General features: G+C 41.2%; 1 protein-coding gene across 4 annotated transcripts in view; it reads left to right on the plus strand.

Annotated features, from left to right (window-relative positions):
- Window positions 1-19,454, plus strand: part of LOC117473530 (rho GTPase-activating protein 44-like) — a 78,772-nt gene extending 59,318 nt beyond the window's left edge. For 2 of the 4 annotated variants that reach the window (XM_034119136.1, XM_034119137.1), the window contains exons 12-20: window positions 1,783-1,864; window positions 1,958-2,038; window positions 4,281-4,394; window positions 6,163-6,254; window positions 6,554-6,734; window positions 12,019-12,075; window positions 14,783-14,895; window positions 16,958-17,341; window positions 19,288-19,454. In XM_034119136.1, the coding sequence (XP_033975027.1) occupies window positions 1,783-1,864; window positions 1,958-2,038; window positions 4,281-4,394; window positions 6,163-6,254; window positions 6,554-6,734; window positions 12,019-12,075; window positions 14,783-14,895; window positions 16,958-17,341; window positions 19,288-19,445 (1,262 nt within the window). In that variant the 3' untranslated portion in view covers window positions 19,446-19,454. Of the gene's footprint in view, window positions 1-1,782; window positions 1,865-1,957; window positions 2,039-4,280; window positions 4,395-6,162; window positions 6,255-6,553; window positions 6,735-9,510; window positions 9,529-10,972; window positions 11,168-12,018; window positions 12,076-14,782; window positions 14,896-16,957; window positions 17,342-19,287 lie in introns of all 4 variants that reach the window. The other 2 variants (XM_034119140.1, XM_034119138.1) reach the window with 2 other exon arrangements.
- The last annotated feature ends 2,890 nt before the right edge of the window (window positions 19,455-22,344 follow it).

Consider the following 22,344-nt stretch of genomic DNA (forward strand, 5'->3'; position numbering starts at 1 on the left):
GATATTTCCTTGTTACAGTTTATGAACTGTTACACCACGTTTTTCTGGTTTATTGTCTGGTTTGTTATTACGTAGAACACACAACATGTGTCTAAAGGGACCACAAATATAATAAAACAAGCTAAATGTGTCCAGTGGGGCACATTTAGGATTCTAACAGGTATTATTGTTTGTTATTGCAAATTGTACGTTTGGAATAAGTTAAAATCCTAAAGTTCCCTCCAGAGGGACATCACTATTTAACACTAGTGCTTCTATTGGCTAGCTCTCCAAGACATTGTACGTGATAGGCTAAGGGGCGGGACATCTCTAAGGGGTTGGCCAATCACAACAGAGTCGGCCAGCTAACCAATCAGAGCTGGTTTCAGACAGAGGGTGAAAAGAGGTGCTGCAGCACAGGCAGTATGAGAAAAATAAAGAGCTTTTTGAACATTAAAGCATGGAAACATGTCACAGTAGAGACACTACATACTAAGATGAACCTGAAAAGGAGCGTAATAGGGCCCCTTTAAAGATACAACTCAAAATCGGGAGATACAGTACAATGTTTTCACCCGTCTAGAACAATATGTTCCTTTTTATGAAATATCATATCAGTCAGTCGCCTGTGTTCACTGGAGCATGTGGACAGAGAGGCTGTATCCCTCTCTAATGATCCCATATTAAACTGGGTTAGCTCCAACAGCAAATCTCATTTGCCAGCCTTTCCCACTGGAGGAGCAGAGGTTCATCTCCAATCAGCATCAATGAAAAAGCAGCAGACTTCTCTTTGTTAATATCTAACTAGAGGATTTGTAGTTTCATCATAATTCCAGCATTTAATGTGTTTATTTAGCACCAACAAAGATCCAAAGACACAGTCAGACAGAACAGCAGCTCCGAGCTGTCTCCCAGTGAGGGAAGCCCTGGCTTTACGTTTGTCATCCATCCCACACACTCCGGGGGAAATTAACTCAGCAGACCAGAGAAAAGAAGACAAGTTGGAGAGAAACCCAGTCAGCCGTCCCCTTCCTCCTCAGAGCTGGAAAATGCTCCTGCCACCCACGACTTCTGATCAAATTATGTTTGGAGATAGTGTTTTTTAAAGGGCTCGTTGTATCAGCGTAGGTGGGTCTGATGCTGTTGTATTTCTTCTGTGAAAAAGCAAACAAACAATACATTTTTGAAATGTTATTATAATGCATAAATATGATAAAATAATTGCAGTAAAACATTCTGTTCTCAATAATGGTATTTACGAGTATGCTATAATGAATTCTATTGCCAGACAGATGCAGTGACGGATACAATGCACTGTAGATATAAGGCGGAATCTAGTCACTGCTCTTTGCTTTAAGTGAGTGTAGAATTTAAAGTGGGATGTTTCTCCATCATTTCTGTAATGCCTTCCTTATTCATAAAAATAATCATGGGAAATAATTGTTTTCAATGATGTTGAACAGAATTCAGGGTGGGATTGATGCAGTAGTTAATTAACATTTTGGCTTAAGCATTATGGTACTTACTGTATGCAATAGTTGTTGTATGTCAGGACCCCCTTCCCAGAAGTAATACCATTTTGACTACATTATTATGACTGAATAAAAACCGCATAGGAATCTGAATAACTGCACTGACAGCCGAGATGTCAATCACAACATGACAACCCTTCCAAATGCCCTCCCGTCTCAAGGTGACAGGCACTTTGATCTCATGCAGGCTCATTTTTATTATATATGCATAGTATTTGCACACATTTCCCCTTGCATGCATGCATTCATCTTATTATTTTGTTCTCCGCAGGTGCTTTGAAGTCGTACCTGCGGGAGCTCCCAGAGCCGCTAATGACATACGAGCTCTACAACGACTGGATCCAGGCCTCAAAGTCGGTAGCTTTTTATTTCATCGTGTTGCTTCTTTTCTTTTGAACTTTATCTTTCATTTTTATTGAACTTTTCTTCTTCCTGTGGTCCTTCAGCATTCAAGATCAAGACAAGAGACTGCAGGCTCTCCTCAACGCCTGTGAGAAACTCCCCCCGGCCAACAACAACAACTTTAAGTGAGTCACTGTTTCCATGTTCCTCTCCTGGGCTCTGCTGGGAGTCAGAACCATGAAGTGATTAGTCAGGCTTCACACAGAAATCTGTTGCACAAACCTCTGTACTTCTTCACTGTGTTAAGTAGGACACATTTTCACTTTTGTCAAAAACATTGTCGACTGAGCAAGCCAAAAGAAACTGTTCACTCACGCAGAAAATGTTTGGGGAAATTCCAGTTGCAAGGAAATGTTACTGTAACAAGAAAAAATAACTAGAGTCCAAAATGTAAGATGCTGCTCACTTCCACACACACACACAGTCACACACACACACACACACACACACACACACACACACACACACACACACACACACACACACACATTTATCAGTGTAGCAAAAGTCAAGGCAGCAGATTTGTCACTGAAATGCAAAATAACATATGTTATGGATTATTAAGCCATCCAGCAGTACATACATTTAATATGACCCCCCCCCCCGGACTTACATACATTCAGTACTGAGGGCATTCCCCACAGGAGCAATTTGGGGTGAAGTGTCTTGCCCAGGGACACAACGACATGCTGACTGCAGTGGGACTCAAACTTGCTATCCCCTGATTCGAAGTCCCACACTCTATCCACTGAGCCACAGCCGTACTCTATGTATTTAAGTATTTTGATGCCAGTACTTTTTACTTTGCAAGATTTGTAACTGTTTCAGATCTGAATACTTTCTCTGCAATTAGATATTAGTTTATATACAAAAAATCGATAAGCAGATGTCACTGTTTGTTACCATGGAAACAGTAAGCCTACATTAACCTGTTAAGCCCCAAAGCCCCCGTCGGCGGGTCTTTTGTTTTTTCACAAATTAAAAAAAAAAAAAAAAAAAGATTTCAATTTTTTTATTTTGTATTAATTTTTTTAATTTTAATTTTTTTTCTTTGGATGGAATGAATACCTATGGTGATAATTCAATGTAATACATCATTTTTATAGTCTGGTACCTGAAAAAGGTCAAATGGCACTGATGGAACCAGATGTACCCAAATGTGCCGAAAGCTTATTCCGCCTGGAACTTTTTTTGCTAAACCTCTCTAAAAAGGTCAAATATAACTTGTTTTGCTTCAATCTCGATACAGGGTACTTATTATATGTTATAGTTTGGATTCCTAAAGCTTTTAGTCTACCATCCCATCATTCAAGGGTGGTTTTCACTATAAGTAATGTTTTTTCTTTCGGCGGAGGTATGCTTCTAATCTACACCTTCCACATGTGTAGCTCAGTGTGAAGCGGTGCTGAGACAGAGGCCTTATGGCGGAGGTGGATTAAGACGAGCTGTAGATGTTTGCCAGAGGGCTTATCTCTCGATCAAAAGGCACTGCGAGGGGGAGAGGAAGTCAGAGAGGAGAGACGGGAGAGAAATTGAAAGAGCAGAGATACTGCAGCATTTGTCAGTGTCATAATCGAATCGCACAAATAGGTGTTATTTTTAGGCAGGCGTCCTTTGAGCAGACCTGTCACCTGTCCGGATGATGGCTGCTGCTGGAGAGAGCCTGGTGCTCATCCAGCTGCAGCTCAGCCAGATGAATCATTCTGTCGGCACAGAAACACACTGCCACATCTCTGGGTCTTAGAAAGAGATGAAGAGACAAAAACGATAGTTTGCTGTTATAATAAGCTGAGTGTAATTCATGCAGGCATGCTCTGTTGAAGCACAGTGTTCTCTTTTAGTCTTGGATTTGATCTTATTTAAACTTGAAGAAAGCAGGGTGGGAAACTTGAGCTGCACTACAGCTCAGTTCTGTTCTGTTATTTCCCACTTTCACCAATACAATATAACCTTCCGAAAACATGAAAGAAAAGTGGATATGTGCAAATGTGGCTCTACATTTGGCACAGTATCAATAGCGACACAAACCCAACCCAGACAGATAGGAAGTATCTCATTAACTCTGCAGCTGGTAAATGATTGCATTTCCAGAGAGTGTGAGCCTCCTGCAAATGTCGCACTCTTAGTTTTTGTAAATCCCAGCTGTCAAGTGAAAACAATGCAACAAAGTGTTTACCTCTTAAATTAAAAAAATAATTTCAATACAATCAGATCTGTAGAAAGCTGAACTCACACAAAACTAAAAACAGGGCAGTTTTTATTAGCTTAGTATGTTTTTACAGGACAGCAATAGAAAAGTACCTTTTTAAAATGTATACAAAATCTAAAAGACAAAATCTAATGTATTCCCTGTTTCTGTATTAACAGGTATTTGATCAAGTTCCTCTCCAAACTGACTGAATACCAGGATCTGAACAAGATGACTCCTGGAAACATCGCTATTGTCCTGGGACCCAACCTGCTGTGGATGCACAACGAAGGGTGAGACAGCAGAGACGCATACTTAGTCAGTAGTTAACATTCCTTTATCAAAGAATATAACATACAACTTACAGTACGACGTCAGAATGCACCTTGTGTTCATTTTTAAGGAACTACAAATGCAAAAACATGCGTTGTGGTTTTTCTTCTGTAATGAATGTGAACTTAAAATGTTTTGATTTCCACTGCTGCTTAAAACTAGCAATGCCAAATGTTTTCAGTTCAAAGTGCCTAAAACAAGTAGAGTAAAGATTATAGCTCATATTACAATTGATCACTGTTCCTTTGCAAAAGCTCCTCAATAAAAGGTCAAGTATTGATATCCATACTGTACAACACAAATGTATAATTAATTCGATTTCACGTTTTATTTCCCTATAGAAAATAGATACAAATTATAATCATCTTTTTCCTCTTTTTCTAACGGTATTCTGCATTAATTTATTCCAGCTCTCGACTAAAGCTATCCTTTTGAGACCCAGCATTTCATATTTGTCCTCTGTGGAGGACATGACATTGAGGCTTCATTTCAAACACCATGCATGCAGTTTGAGTCCTGGTGCTGTGAAGAGCACTTCCTTGGCTTTCTTAATGATGTAACATACATTAAGGGTGTGACCAACAGAGCATGTCTCATGTCTTTTCAAATTAGTGTGAAGCCGAACGGGTGAAATAATCAAAGGGGCTTTCAAAGCACACATTTGAACCTCTGTGCTTTGTGGGGGGCAGAGGGTAGCTTCTTCTCATTTTCAACCATTTTCCATTCTTAAAGAAACAGAACTCTGAATGAGGCAAACTAAAATGTTGAGGAAGTCGTACATAGATATTTGTCTTGTAGAAACACACACACACACACACACACACACACACACACACACACACACACACACACACACACACACACACACACACACACACAGAGGTTTTAACACGAGCAGAACAACCTGCTGTCAGCTGCAACGTGTGTTTTTCCAACCCGATGACAAATATTCAGACTTGTTGACCTCCCAGTCCTGCATGTATTATATTTGCAAATGTACCTCCATAATGGAATATAATAATATCTGCGTAGAGCGAGGATGATTTAAATGTCTCGAGTTGTCATTTGTTGCACAGTAGGAGCTAAAAATGGACAGCATCAGGAATCTTTTAAGGGGGAGAAAATGTTTGGGTGCAGTAGAACCTCAGTGTCCTCTTTGTTCAGTCTAGAAGAGGAGCGTGCTTTTTCATAAACAGTCTATTGTAATAATACTGTTTTGTATGCAGTTCCACAGGGATGTCATTTTTCTTAGTGGCACATTTTAATATCTCCTAATCTTCATGATGTTGCTCAGAGCTCAACGTACTAATAACAAAAAGGCCAATAGGTACACACACACACACACACACACACACACACACACACACACACACACACACACACACACACACACACACACACACACACACACACACACACACACACACACACACACACACATCTTGAGGAGACTTTTTATCAGAAAGTGCACTCATGATGAGGATGAGTCAGCGGTTTAGAAAGAGTGAAGGACACCTCCCTTATAATATCTCTGTGTAAATCTTACAAACCCTTTATCCCCCTCTTACTTTTAATTAGTATTTGAATAGCCAACCTTTCTAAAACGCTTTTGAATTTTCTCCTTTTGAATGCCTCTGCAATACAATAAAACGTGTTAATCACAGACGAGTGTAAATCTTCCTGATCCTCTCCAGCCCGCTGTAATAAAGCCTCTGTCTCTGTCTGCAGGAACATCACAGAGATGATGACCACCGTGTCCCTGCAGATCGTCGGCATCATCGAGCCCATCATCCAGCACGCAGACTGGTTCTTCCCTGGAGGTGACCGTGCATTTTCCTGCTGATCCCAAAGCCTTTTTAAATACTTTATTGAGCTCAAGATGTACGAGATCTCCAACAGATAAAGGAACACTTGATCCTCTGTTTATCAGGAAAAACAAACTTCATATTTCATTTTTACTAGACAGGAAATGTTTGACAGATAACATAAGTAAATGTACTTAGTTGCATTCCAACACTGCTTGGATACTATTTTTATTGAGGATTTGATTAGACTTACTCAAACAACAACACACTGAATAGTTCCTGTATTTTGTTCCTTTTTTTCTGGTCCGTCATAGAAATCGAGTTCAACGTCACGGGGAACTACGGAAGCCCGGTCCACACAAACCACAACGCCAACTACAGCTTGATGCCGTCTCCTGACATGGATCAGATAGAGAGGAAGCAGAACGACCAGAGCCGACGGCCGCTGAGCGTCGCCACGGACAACATGATGCTGGAGTTCTATAAGAAGGACGGGTAAGACCCCTCTAGACCAGCTACGATCCATTTCTGTTTATTGTTAATCTTAAGTAAGTCATAGGCTAATTTATTGCAAATAAGAAAGCAAATTAGCGTCTGAAATAAGCAGGACTTTCTTTTTACCAGCTTCTATCATTGGAGTGTGAAATTCACTTATGAATGTATATAAATACAAAATAACAAATGTTGTCAGAAAATTATTAAGAGTCAGATATACCATTTTTTGTGAAGTTAATTTAACTTCACAAAAGTTTAGTGAAGTATAGTAATAGTATACAAAATTGTCAAACTAAGTAATAATCATTTTTGTTCTAATACAAATGGAATATATTAAGCAGGATAGCTCTATAAATAAAGTTGATAAATAAACTGTAAATAAAGCTCTAAAGTGCTTTCAAACTTTTTTTTTAAAGAATTGACAAAAAGATTCTAAAATATATTAGTAAATGTAAAAAGTAATAATACAATTAATATGAATAAAAAAACATAAATAGTTATTATAGGGAAAACATTTCAAGTATTAAAAGTCAAATTAAATGCAAAGCTGTTATTTAAAAAAGTACCTCAAAATTGTACATAACCACATAAAATGTAAATGTACTTGATTACATTCAAGAACTGCTGTCGATAAAATAATGATCCAAGACTTTGTGCAGCAATGAAATCTAACATGGTGCTGTATCCTCTAAATAACATCTAAATAAGCTGCCATGTTGAGTTCAATATGCTTTTGAAACAAGAAGAATGAGAGTTCAAAGGCAAACAAACTTTGAGGAAGAATTGCTCGAAATCAAACAAAGACAGGAAACTGTGTAAGAGCTCCCAGTGATTCTACACACCATTCACACTTCTAGGCAAGTCAAGTTTCTGCATGATTCTCTTCAAACGTGAGAAGAATTCCCCACTGATTACACAAGTGTAATGTAAGAGGAGACCGCAGTGAAAAGCTCAGTTTCACTATGAGGTGGACAGAATGACTCGTATCTGTAGTCTAGTGAGCGGGGGGAGAAAGTGACAAAAGAGAAAGAGAAAGAGATGACATTTAGTCTGTGAAATGAGGAATCTGACAATCCTGGATCTGTGGAGGGGGATTAGCCGAGGCCCAGAGAGGGGCTTTCTTTCTCTTTTCTCTGTCCGTCTGTCCGTCTCACTGTCTCTTTCTTTAATGCTTTAATACACCCTCGTCTTATCAGGCCCCGCGGCGAGTCTGAGTCTGATTCAGCCCTGAGACCACATGCGGCCCGCTAATTAAACCTGGACCCGGTGTGTGTGTGTGTGTGTGTGTGTGTGTGTGTGTGTGTGTGTGTTAGATCTGATCAATAGAACCCAGCTTACAATAGAAGCACTCTCTTCAGAATTAGCAGGCTCAGCAGCACAGCTAACCTGCCTTCCAATTAGAGTTTTTCTGTATAAAAGATTTTTAGATTTAGCAGTGTACATGGTTATAAAGTTTGACTTTAAATGTCTACGTAGTGCACACTGCTGTCAAATACTTAATTGACTTCCAGACACTCAAATGTTCTGCTTGAGAGGATCTGTCTGCCTACATGTGAAGAATAAAGATGGGATCATTTCCCCTTTATTTTCTGTAGGGAGCAGGAGTAGTTGAAGGACACATGCTGCACTTATCCTCTACATTAATCTGGCAAGTTAAAACAATTTATAGGTAGTCTGGACATAAAAAGAAAGAACTTGAGCTGGTCAAGCAATATATTTTGTGCAATAAGAAAGTCAGCAGTTACAAAAACCGTCGATGCTCTTTGAGCCCAAAAATATTTAAACATGTCGAAGCCTATTTACTTACCTGCAGAGAGTCAGAAAAAAATTTGATATCAGAGTAATGCATGAGATTTGTATGTTTCATATCGGCCCTGTCTCAGAGCATCTGTTTATGTTCCTGCTAACATTTCTTCATCTTGTGTAGAATTAAAAATAGGCACAGAATAGCCACAAATTAACACAAAACTGACACCTAGACACCTCCAAATCACCAAAGCGACTACAAAGAAGTGAAAAACAACCAAAAAACAACAACAACAAGCCAAAAAGGCTACATAGAGATCCAGAAAAAGACACAGAAATACCTTGAAAAACGCAGAACATCTATAAAGCGATGCAAAACTAATGCAAACGCACAATGACCTAAAAGATGTCTCTCAATGTTGTTTGCTATTGTTGTTAGGAATGTGGGCTTGGGGCCCTTTACATGTCTGCGCCCAGGGGCTCATTGGCCAGAAATCTGGACTTCTACATGGGGGAATCACCACATTGAAACGAGAAAGGGTCTTACCCAAGCTTTGCTCAAAATTTGGATGCTCAATATCGTCTAAAAAAATCCTTCCACTGGAACTATCGGCTAAAACCATGAAGAACAGCCACCAAAACATAAATAAAGGGTGTCCAAATATCTTTGGTAATAACATTGTAGTTGAACCATGAATATGAAATACTCAGCGTGATGCATGAATGAACCAGATTTTTCTTTTTGGGGGGGATTTTCTGCTATCCATTAGGGAAACTATGAGCTAATTAGCGTTAATGGGACTATCATTTTCTCTCTGGGTTTTGACGTGGCTGAAGCGCTCCAGGGAGAGCACACATCACCCGTCAGATCGCTCTCCTCATTACACTCAGCGTGACTCTGATCCCCTTCAGCCCCCCCGCCAGGCCAGCCCCCCGTTTTGTTCCTCTTTCTTGGCTCTTTGCTGCTTTGATAACAGTGCTGTTAATGAGCGTGTCCTCATTGTGCTTGTCTCTGTTTTTAACTATGCAGCATTAGGAAGATACAAAGGTACAGTATAGATCCTCACCCCCCCGAGTCATCCTCTCATCGGTCTATTCATCATCTGTTTGTGTCAGCTGCACGTTGACAGGAAGTGTCACTCATCTGTCGTGTGTGTGTTTAATGCTCTGAGCAGGTCTGCCTGTTGGACTCCTATAGTTCAATGTCTCTAAGAGAGCGAAGGGACAAAAGGGGGGGCATGGACAAAGAAGGCTTTTCTTTCTGTGTTTACATAAGTAGCATCTTTCTGGTACTGGATAAACTTGTTCAGCCTGTGAGTACAATAGCCTCTTGTTTATAGGTCCTATTCATAGTTAGGTTATTTCCTGTTATTTCTATCAAAAATATTGAAAAAAAATGTTGGGAGATACTCTTAAAAGATTTCTGCTAATGTGTGTTTGTTAAATATGATCCTGCTCACAATTAGCTTAGCATAAAGACTCGAAGTAGGTGGAGCTAGCCAGGTAAAAAGATGAAAGGTCAGCACTTCTTGTGGTGCATTCACATGCTCCTTAGATTGTTCGATCTACCGAGTTAGAACGTTGTTTTTCCAACTTCAGTGTGTTAAAATTTTGAAAGCATAATGAACGTGAAACATAATGGACGCTACAAAAAGATGTGTTGTATTTTATTGCTCAATTCTGGCTAGCTTTAAAAATGTGTTTTTTTACCTAAAATCACCACTGTTATCAGAGTTAATGCTGATAACAAAGTTTTGTAACTAAAATAGATCACCCTCTGCGAACAGCAAATAATGGTTACAACCTTATAACATATTACAAATGACATTAGAAAATGATACGCATTACCAACAAATCCCATATACTGTCACCCGCCATGTTTTTAGCTAAATTTGTAAAAAAGTTAGTGGACAAATCGTAAGAAAGTCATTACTCAGTCTCGACCAAGATATATTCCAGCATATAACACTCCTTTTTACGTGTTACATTTTTAGATTTGAGATTTAGAGGTGCTGGTAAATGTTCATCTTTGGACAGAGCCCCGCTGATCTGAGTCTTCATGCTAAGCTAAGCTAACTAGATGCTAGCTTCAGTTGAATGGACAGACAAAGCAAATAATGGGTGTTTCCCAAATGCCAAAAGGACCATCACATCTTCATGTACTTCTTCACTTAAATCAAACTGTTCTTTTTTTTGCAGTTTTCACACAATTTCACTTAATTTCAACTTCATACATTGTCATCCTACAGGAGAATGTGTCATAAATGAGGGAGTTAAACATTGTGTAGGGGAAATGTTCTCTGTTTGTGCATGCTCAGGTACACAAGTACACTCATGCAAGACAATGTGGGTGGAGTGACACACGATGGACAGGGAAGCTCCTCCGTTTTTAGCATCCCTGACGATCTGTGTAGGGTGTGGTCCCCCCCCCCCCCTAAACCACACACACCCTCCCTTGATTTGATTGGCTGTGCATCTCTGTCCCACTGCAGCATGGGTGTCAGGGTGATGGACACTACTTGGGTGGCGCGCAGGGGCTCGTCTTCTTCGCGTAAATGCTCGTCCACGCCGCCGAGCGTGCACCCCCCCATCGCCCCCACTGACGCTCTCACCCCCGAGCAGCCTGCTGGGGATTTCTCTGCCACCCCCTCCCCCACCCCTCCTCCCACTAACAGCGATCGAGCCAGGTAAGGCTTTCGTACCCCCCCCTGGCCTTAACCTCCTCCCACCTGCTGCTGCTCCCCTACCCACCCGCGTGCCCTGCAACTGACCCCCGTACAGCGCCGTCTGCTCCACGTTCTTCTTGTCTCTTGCTGTTTTCCCCCACAAAATGCTCGTCCCCACCTCTGTATGAACCCCGGTGTCTCACCTCGGATGAAGCATGTCATGTCAAACGATGTCATTGCTTTAAAAAGGGCAAAATGTAATACCCTAAAATGTAAAATACACATTCATCCTCTTACCTGTAGTGCTATTCAATCTAGATTGTGTTGATGCTAGCTGTCGAGTTTTGGAGATATCGACTCCCTTCTCTAATTATAGTGGAACTAGATGGAACCTCCATGTGCTGCTTTAAAGGGCCACAAAGTCCATTAGCAGATTTAACATCAAGGGCCCAGTTACTAGTCACTGACTGAGCAGTTTAATATAGGAACTATTTTCTTTCTGCTAAACTGCTGAAACCACATCACTACTCAGAAAGAAGTACATTATTGTCTTTTAGTTATTTTATTATTATCTACATTGATCAATACTACTACATGTTAGAGGAACAATATGTATTTTTCATTTTCAGGTGAACTGTCCCTTTTTAAGTTGGTGTTCATTTCTCATCTCTAATTCTCTCATAAAGTAGCCACGTCTGGAAGAAACGTGTTGTGCCTGAGTGGTGTAACTCTATATCATGTTAAGATGTGTTCTTGTCCTTAGGTTGTTTCATGTAACATGTGGAAACAAAGTTGAGAAAAGTTCCTCCATAGTTGAGTGTTTCATTGCTGCATGTGCATGAATTATATCTGTTTTGTGTTTTTGCCATTAGTCCAAGCATCATTAACAGCTTTACAGTCCACTGTCGCAAAGCCCTGCACTGGATGAGGTGATTCACTTTTCAGTTTTATTTGATTTCCCATTTCTTCCATATTGTTTCCTCTGTTCTCTTCCTCGTTCATTTACTACTTCTTTGCTCCCACACCTCACAATAATTAATATTCGCCTGATTTCCTCCCAAACTTAAACTCTCCTAACAATAAATCCCACAGCTCTCAGTCTTAAGCTCTAATGCCTCCCTGCACTCAGCTCTGCAGCTCCAACCCCATGAAACATTCACGTGTTTATCATTGCAGCTCGGATGATGCATCCTCCAATTGGTCGGAATCCGGTTACGCCTACCCCTCCCCTGAGGAGGAGAGGCCGCCTCCCCCTTACCCCTCTTCCTCATCTTCCTCCTCATCCTCCTCTTGCTCTTCCTTCTCGCTCCCTCACCACCATCACTTCACCCGTGCACCTCTGGGTATGCGTCCCGTTGCTCCCAATCCCGACTCTGTGCCCCCCGGCCCTTCACCTCCCTCCCGCCGCTGTGGCTACAGCCCGCCCACGCTCCCCCACTCCCTCAGCCCCTCCCCCCAGCCGCTTGACGTCAACTCCAACCCCAAACCCAATTCCTTGCACCTGCCAAAACAGGCGTCCCTGTCCGTCGTGTCGCATGCGGCCCCGTCCGAAGCGAATGGCTCCACCCTTTACATCAAACCCCCGCTCGTTCTTACTCGTCAAGATCTTTTCCTTGGCTCCCCCAAACCCCCCAACACCCCCCTCTCTGCTCCCCCTCCATGGGCAGCCTGTGCCTGTAGCCGAGAGAGAGGAGCCAAGCTGACTAGGTAAATACAGAAGCCTGCTGAACTCGCTCCAACTTCCAACACAGCTCACACACACATGAAGAGAGAGGGATGATGTGAGGAGGAGAGGGGATGATGTGAGATTAAGATCCTCCCAGCAGCCCCCTGTTCTTTGTTCTCTTTTATTCCCTCCGTAGTGTATCCGTCAGTCAAGGAAAATCTATGCTCTTTAGGACTCCATTATCAGATCCATCCATCTTTTCATATAATTGCCATAAATGCAATCCATAACTTTCCATGTTGCCAGGATATTCAGGAGGCGGTTGCCAGGCAACAAAGGACATTCAAGGCTTTCGGTGCATACCATTATAAAAAGTGGGCGTTAATGAGTCATACCAGTGAGCCTTGAGTGGTAGACTGCAAGATCAGAGCAACACAATGGGCCTCATGCAGGCAGTGATTAGGATAACACATTTCCTCTTTTTTTTCCTTTGTATCCACATTTTTCTTTTCTAGGTACCCATTGATTTCTGGGATTTACACATTTCTTACTCTACTCTTAGATAAGAGAACATTTTGGAAGCAGTCGAGGGGCACTTTTACCAAGATAAGAAAAACATCTTGTGTTAGCAGTACAAAAATGGTCTGAGACATACTAGAATTTGAGAAAACAAAACAAAACTTCAATATCAGAGTGATTGAATTATTAGTGTTTGCTCATGGCAGAACACCTGCCATGTCAATAATCAACCACATGCCTCCAATTCATGATCAGAGCAGACATGGACTGTTAAGCAGCTTTGATTCAAATGGAGGTGACTTCTGTTATTTCTTCTCTTAAGTGAAAATGAAAATAAATTATAAATCAAATCAGGTTTTATTTATAAAGCACATTTTAAAAGCGATTTTTGGTCGAGCCTAAGTGCTGTACATGTAATAAAAAACACATTACTACAAAACACAATAAACGACAATAAATTACAACAGATATAACTTAAAAAACAAAATAAGAATAAAACACACGGAAAAGTCAGGAGTCGTGCTCCGCTCTAATTAGAAAGCCAGAGAGAAGAAGTGTGTTTTTAATGTGGATTTAAAAAAAAAACCCTACGGTCTGGGCCGACCTCACATGGAGGGGCAAAGTGTTCCAGAGCCTGGGGCCAGCTGCTGCGAAGGCTCGGTGCCCTCTGGTTGTTAGCCTGGTCTTGGGCACTACCAGCAGCAGCTGGTCAGCAGACCTTAAAGCTCTGGCTGGGGTGTAGCGCTGGAGCAGTTCAGCTATATAGGCCGGAGCCAGCCCATTTAGGGCTTTAAAAACAAATAAAAGGACTTTAAAATCAATTCTGAACCGAACTGGAAGCCAGTGTAGTGAGGCCAGAATAGGGGTGATGTGGTCGCGCTTTTTGTGACCAGTCAACAAACGTGCAGCCGCGTTTTGGACTAGCTGTAAGCGTTTGATTGAGGCCTGGTCCATACCCACATACAGAGCGTTACAATAGTCCAGTCTCGAGGTTACAAAGGCGTATATAAGAGGAATTTAAGTGAATTTCCAGCATGAGGCCCAATTTATGTAGACTTTGAAATTAAGCCCATGGATGCCCATGTGCATTGCTCCACTACATCTTTAAATCCCCGCAGCCTCAGTCAGACTCATCCATTCATGCCTCATCCGCTGAGTAAACTGGTTATGTTTGACCTTCAGGCCGTCCTCCCATTGGCATTCTGGCTGCACTGCACTGCAACATTAAGGAAAATCCATTAAGCCATTACAGTTTATTTGGGATTTTCGAAGTGCTTCTGCTGCCCCGTAGTGTGTACTACATGTTAGCCTGTGACAGTGATCACTCAGGCAACTTGACATTGAACTATGGGTCCTCTCATATTTTGTATGGCATGTTATTAAAGAGAAGGTAGATGCATGAGCATGCTTGTAATTCCTGTGTGTATTTTTCTCCTTCAATGTGTCCTCAGTACTCTAAAGAACAAGGAGCTGTCTCCAGTGATTGGACAGAAGGGACTGCAGGGACTGCAGGGGACGCTGACCTCTAGTGGATCTGATCACAGCCCCCACACCCTGAGGAGAGGTAATGAGGCTGAGCGCTGACCCCTCCATTAGTCTAAACTAGGGCGGTCGCGATATTTGTCATGTTACTCCAGTGTTTCCCCTATATACCAATAGTGGCGGCGCAGCGCCGCTGCTGAAATATGTGCTGCTAGGGGGCGCCAGCCAGGTACCCAAAAAAAAGAAAAAATTTAGTTTCTTTTAAATTTTCTTTTTTTTTAAAAACTAAAATAATAATAAGTGGCGACCCTTTTTCATTTTTGATTGTTTGTCATGTGGATTTGTAGTATTTATGTTACTGTATGTTCAATAAAGGTGTATTTTTCATTTATATATAAAATCTCGCCTAGGGCAGCAAATTGGCTAGAACCGGCCCTGGTACTAGGCCTCAAGAGCCTTTCTTGTGCTGGCAGACACATAGAAACAAATTGGCGGGACGCACTTCGCACACGCACACACAAACAAATTCCACGCGCTCACATTATGCTGGGCCCACGTGCCTTAGCACCGCTGCTATGACTCCATCCTAGGGGAAACACTGTACTCATTCATGATAATATCTTTAAAATATTCCAAAACCTCTTAAAGGGGACCTATCATGCAAAATGCACTTTTTTATGTCTTTTATACATAAATATGTGTCCCCGGTGTGTCAGGGAACTCACGCAGCGTCAGATAATAAAACCCTCTCTCTTTTCCTCCGCACCCAAATCTCTAAAAACGGGGCTACAACGGAGCTGATCCAGATTTGCGTCCGATATGACGTAATATCGGAAATGTGGACCCACGGCACTATCAGAAAGTTGCTATCAGAAACAATGCCCGACTGTTTTGGACGTAATATGGTCGGTGTTTACATTAGCATCGCTAACACTCAGAGCTAACCTGTACTGGAGAGAGCATGTGTGTGAAGAAGCAGGAAATAAAAAGGAACTCACCTTGTGGTATAACCGGCAAGAGAGAAAGCCTTTGAGCTCCATACTGTTTCAGAAATAATCCTTAATAATCCATGATATGGCGTTTCATCACGGCAGTATTTAGTTTAGACAGTAGCTGCCGGGTCCCGCATGAGCTCAGCCCCCTCCTTTTTTTTGTTATCAATTTTTTTTCTTTACAGCTTTATTCCCTAAATCAGCACTTTTGAAACAGGAAGTGAAATAGAGGGATATGAGGCATGGCTAGAATGGGTGATCTGTTTGGTATTTTGAGCAAAACACTTCATAGACATGTTTTTTATATATTTGTATATATCTGAGACCCATGCTATTGCCTACAAATAGCATGATAGGTGACCTTTAAATCATTTTTTTTCTGTTCTTCCTTTGTCGTCCACCAACCCCCCCCCCCCCCCTTCATGCACAAGTGTAACTAATTTGCTAAAAGAATACAAAATGAAATTCCATTGCCATTATATTTTCCAAAAGTTCTGTAGATATCGCAATAGCGTTATCGAGAATTCCTTTCCACAATAATTGTGTAAAGTATGACAGCTCCAGCCTTTAATATCATGTTCTCACTTGAAACGGTTTAATTTCATGTTATACTGACATTGTTAATGCATTATATCAAATGTATTCTGTTCATTGCTTGGTTTAGTAAAGTTACAAATATGAATATATAATTAAATCAATGCAACAACCACACAAAAAAACATATAAAATGAATCTTTACTTTACAAACATGGCAACATAGAATAACTTGTATTCCAATTATAATGCATTATAACAATGATGATGATGACCATCAATTCTGAGGTATTTTGATTCTTGACCTTACAAGTAACACTTTCTTATGTGTAATGATTATTATAATAAAGCATTATGGAGATTAATTCGGCCTCACAACTATAATTATAAAGTGCTATAAGCAGACTACAACGCAATGTGTATGTTTGTCTATAACTATAATGCATTATAGACATTGGTTTCATAGAAAGTGCTGCCAAAAGTGATTCTTCAAACTGGTTCTTTTGACAGCTGCTCTCCAGCAGTGACTCTGCTCCATATTGCTCAACACGTGTCAAATCTCACTGCAGTTTTGTAATATTTATATAACAGGAATATGTTTTTCTGTTCTCTCTGCAGCAAAGAAGCTGGCCCCGATCCCCCCCAAAGTCCCGTACTGCCAGTCAGGAGCCATGTCGGACCAGTCCACAGGCCAGCCGTCCCCTGTCAGCCTGTCGCCCACCCCCCCCAGCACCCCCTCCCCGTACAGCTTCAGCTACCCGCAGGGATACGCCACCATCGGCTCCCCGGGACAGATCCAGCTGGCCTCCACCCCGTCTCTCTCCTCTCCCCCCTCACTGGCCGGGACCCTCACCAAGGCCAGGCCCACCCCCAAGCCACCCCGGCAGAGACCCAGCTTACCCCCCCCTCAGCCCCCCAGCACGCCCGGCACCAGCCCCCAGCCCCTGGATCATTCTTCAGGCCTCCTGGATGGTTTGTCTCCTGGGGAAAGCATGTCCACAGGTAAGGTGTATGATACAGATAACAACACATCTGTACACGTGTACACCTGTTGTGTTCAAGTACAGCTTTGAATACTCACTTTTTTAATTTATGAGATTTCACTGCATTTACCTTAGCCCATTAATTACTGGTTATTCTAAGGTATGATTTTGTTATTTTGCATAAATTATAATTTGGCTTCTGTTCAACCAGACTTTACAAGATTATTTAACAGGTCATACATATATGAATGAATGATTGATTCAATGTTATCACTGAGTTACCATAAACTTTTGATAACTAATATATTTCCGACTTTTCAAAATGTCAACCTGGCAGTGAATTAATCATTAGTTTAGATTAGTTTACTTGAGATTAGTATATAGTTCAGTTTAGATTAGTTTAGTCAAGATTAAATTAGTTTATTTATTTCAGTTTGGTTGTTTTCAATGTATGCATTCCAAAAACACATTAAAAAAAGAAAAGAAAAGAATAATAATAAGTCTTTACAGGTAGGGAAGTCAAATGGTGTCTTTTCATGGGACTTGTTGAAAATCATCATTATATATGATATGGTAATATACTGTATGTCTATTTCATGTTGGCTGTTTCTGGATTTAACTCTTTTTATCTCTTTATTTACCTCAGTAAGTTTCAACTGTATTTTCTTGTACTTGTCCCCTCTTGTCGACTGCTCTCGTTGTCTCACTTACAGCGGTATGAGCCGAGAGGTTCAGTGTGATTCTATGTGTGAGAGGGACTTTTAGGGTAAGCAGGAGTTCCTGTGCTAAAGCCTCACCCCCCACCCCTCCAACCCCCCTGCCATGGAGTCAGCTCTCAGTAGGGTGAGGTTGCCAGTAGATGCAGATATTATATCAGGCTTCTGTCTGATTCCCCGCTCTATGGCAGCCTCACTCTTAATGCACTCCTTATTGTACATTACCTTTCATTATGTATGTAGAGTGCTGCAGGGATGACATACTTTTTTTTCTTATTCCCTGACTATGAGACTAGGGAACCTGAAGTGCAAAGCGCTGACTCATTTCCAGGTTTTAGGAGTCATCCTGCAGCACTCTATACAGCAGCTGTCCTCAGACCAGCTTTAACCCATTGTTTCAGCCTTTGCATGGCGGCTGAGATCGATGCGATGCATGGCTAAACAGACCGGGGCGGTCGCCAAAAACCTCCAACCTTCTCTGCCCTCAGGATTCCCACCCATAATGCCCTGCTCCAGATGCCCCCCCATACCCTCCCCTCCTACTCCAACTCCACAGTGTTGTGCCTCACTGCCCTCACCATCGCTGTTCAGTCTGCACACTTCCTGTTTGTGCAGATATTCATCACACATGTTACACTGTTGCATCAAAACTGAGGTCAATATATTAGTTCATACACAAGGATGACTACACTGATCTCATGGTCTGGGTCCGACAGTGTTTACTGGATTGACTAGCCTTTTTATATTGATCATTGATCATGTCTGAATCAGGTGTTAGCAATGGGTATATAGATAGGGGATGAGTCGATACAGATATTAGCATCGTGGGATCTTCGGTTCCTAAAGCTTGACTCATGCTATAAGGATTAAACGTCAGTATATTTTCGCCTTTCATGGAACTATATAAAATGAGGTAATTGTAATCATTTCTGTTGCGCTGGGCAAGCATTGAACTCAGTATTGTGATAAAGTTAAAAAAGTCTTTACTATCTATTTGAACTAATTAAAATAAATGCACTACATGGCCAAAAGCAAGTATGCAGACACCCCCATGACATACTGTGCACCTTGTAAATCGTGCACCCCTTTCATGCTGTTTTTATTTTTCTCATACTTTGGTTCAATGGTCTGAGTTTATAACGACCCACCTGCTGTGTGTACCATCATCCAGCTTTCTTTCACCCACATCAACAGTATTGTCATTTCACTCTCTTTCACTGATTTCCTGTCTGTGTTTTGGCCCTGCCAGATTGTCTCTGCAACTTGGACATCCCCATCATCGACGTGGAACTGAACTGTATTTTCGACCTGACCCACATCTCCCCCTTCAGGAACTCGGTGGCACTGCGTGAACCCACGGGCTTCAGAGCCGAGTCGGAGGAAGAGTCTGATAGCACAGTGCTATGACGCCACTGAGCCCCCCCCCCCCCCCCCCCCCCCCCTCCCCCTCCCCTGGCACACACTCATACATTGACCTTTTCACTTCTCCCACTGGATTACTGACAGCCTCGCTCTGGATCTCATCGTCACACCTCACTGTACTCCAGAGGGGTGAAACTGTGAGAAAACAACAAAAGATACCCAAAATAAATCCGGATCACACGAGGCGATGGCGACAATGTTGTCAGGGGACTTTTAATCAGACACATACTTTGACATTTTGTGTTTACTGTTTGTTTTTATTTTAATGTTTTTTGTTTCTTTTGCCTTATTTGATTCACTTGCAATATTGCCTTTAACTTCACACACGAGAAAAGGCATTATGTAATAACACAATATTTAACAACCAGGAAAGATTTTTGTAATAATCCGCAACATTTTGTAAAAAACCGCCTGAGCACAAAATGTAATTAATTTCTCCGCATTTTATAACAAATACGTTTATCACGAAAAGCCGGAACACTTTTATTCATTAATATGTAATAATATATTATCTAAGTATTACAAACCTAAATGCACGTCTTCATTCCAAAAAAGTGTAATATGCATACTGACTCATTTGCAAATATACAATTAGTTAGGTAGATTATATTTCATTGGTCAAATCTACAAATGCAATTTTAGCCTTCTTTAAAGAACAGATGAAGACTTACTTGGTTATCATATAATGTATCTTTTACATTTCAATCAATAAAATAGCTTAATATTTTTGCAAATACCACTTTAGTCTCTAATAATTAACATCAAAATGCGGGGAAACATTTTACATTTTGCATTCAAGCTGTTGACTTTACAAAATGCTGCTGTTATTACATGAAGTGGAAATGCACTACATTTTCTGGAGTTGTTACATAATGTGTTATTAAAGGCTGCTGGGAAGGATGAGTGCGCTCTGTTGCTGCTTCTCCTGAGTGAATTTAAGAAGTACTGTACATCTGTCCTGCCAACTCTTCCTCCTGTTTGTTTCCCATCTCACATTCCTCTTCATCCCTCAGGGGTATCAGTTGAAATGCCTGTGGAGGCAACAACCCTGAGTATGTGTCCCGTCTGAGCGTTCACTGTGAGTGTGCCAGTATGTCGTTTTGGAAAGTGTGTGTGTGTGTGTGTTTGTATGTGTTGTACTATCTGATGTTGCACTGTTGGTGTCGTGGCGCTTAAACAGGAATGCATGTTTTAGAGATTTAGGAAACGACCAGGTTGCAAAGAGCTAAACAAAAAACAATCACACTCTCATCTGTATTTACATCAATCAGGATATCAATCACTGAATATTTATTGTTTATATTGTACATTTTCAGAATATATGATACAATTAAGGTTTTAAATCAGATCAAATCCTATTTTGTATCTAAAGGAGAGCTATAAAGATACCATTTCCTCCAGATAGCATACAGTAGATGCTGTCAGAACTCTAACAAACATATGAGATACATACAGGTACAAATTGAAAGGGTTTGGATGGCTTTTGCAAACAGGCTGGGAAATGAAAAACTCCATGTGATAAGTAATAAGTTATTTCCAGTTTGCAGACTGTGGAGCAGGGTCCACAGAGTCCATGATGCCTGGAGTGTGCCACGGGGACATTTGCTGAAATTATGAATTATGAAGCTGTTATCTATTGGCTCTGTGGGATGGACTTTCCTTAGAGGTGTCCTGTGGAGTTTTCTCGTAAATGAACAGAAGTTATGTTCATATTTAGTGTCTCTCACCAGACACAAGCAAAGCGATTAAAAGCATATCCTTCCTTTAGAAGAGTGCGATGTCCATGTCCTCGCAGTTTTCGACTTCTCTGCTTCTGAGGGCTTATTGCTGTGACCACCAAATCAGTGGAATTGCACAAGATCGGCAGGGGACTGTTATTTGTGTCCCACCTTCATTGAATCAGTTTTGCAAATAAGAGCTGAAATCGCAATTTGGACTTAAATATCCAAATTGCGATGGACACCATATTTGTTATATGTGTCAATATACTATCTTTAACATGTCACTGTATTGTGGTGCTGCAGAGATGTCCTGGCATACAAAACGTATCCTGATGATAATGTTTTTTGGAAAATCTTTGTTACAGATCCTAGCTAAATGTGATGATTTAGTTATTGAAAAAGAATTCCCTCCAATATCGTGAATAATGTCGCAATATTCAATATCAATCTAGATGATAATAAGAAGATAAGTAGATCTGTTTTGAAATGATTCAAGCTACAGTAAGTGAAAATATCATCTGTATCCACCTCAAAATGTAGTCCCAAAGCGCTGCTACTGATCAACAACTCCACAGGGCCCCTTACATCTGTCATACTGCTGGAATAAATATGAAGAGCCAACCACTAAGTGATAACAACATTTGAATAGCAAATGATAAAGCAAGGAACACAACAATTGTGAATTATGATAGGAAGACACACATTTATGAAAAGTAAAAATCGTAAAGTAAACTTGTGAGCCAACAGCTGCCAGCGTCACAGAGCAGCATCATCATTCACGTGACACTCCGGCGGCACACTTCAGGCTCCCTCTGTGACGCCAAACCTCAGCAGAATCCTCCCAGCGAGGTGCTGTTCAGCTGAGCGTGATGAGATCTCATCCTCCTGCCCTGAGGTGTAATAACGTCCTATCATATCTCAACTGAAAACAGTCACACTCCCTGAAGAAAAGGTGCTATTTTTGTCGCCTGCAGCCTCAGTGGCAAAAACAAGCACACCTTTCTCTTTCACCTTCACGCCCCCCCCCCCCCCCCAGACCCCTGTCTGATGATGCTGGTGTTTTCGGTCTATATAAGTGAACCAAAGGCAAGTGCAAAGATATGTATGTGTTTATTTTAATGAGAGTATTTATACAGATATATTTCTGAATACTTTTTACTAGG

The sequence above is a fragment of the Trematomus bernacchii genome, unplaced genomic scaffold, assembly GCF_902827165.1.
Source record: "Trematomus bernacchii unplaced genomic scaffold, fTreBer1.1, whole genome shotgun sequence".
NCBI lineage: Eukaryota > Metazoa > Chordata > Actinopteri > Perciformes > Nototheniidae > Trematomus > Trematomus bernacchii.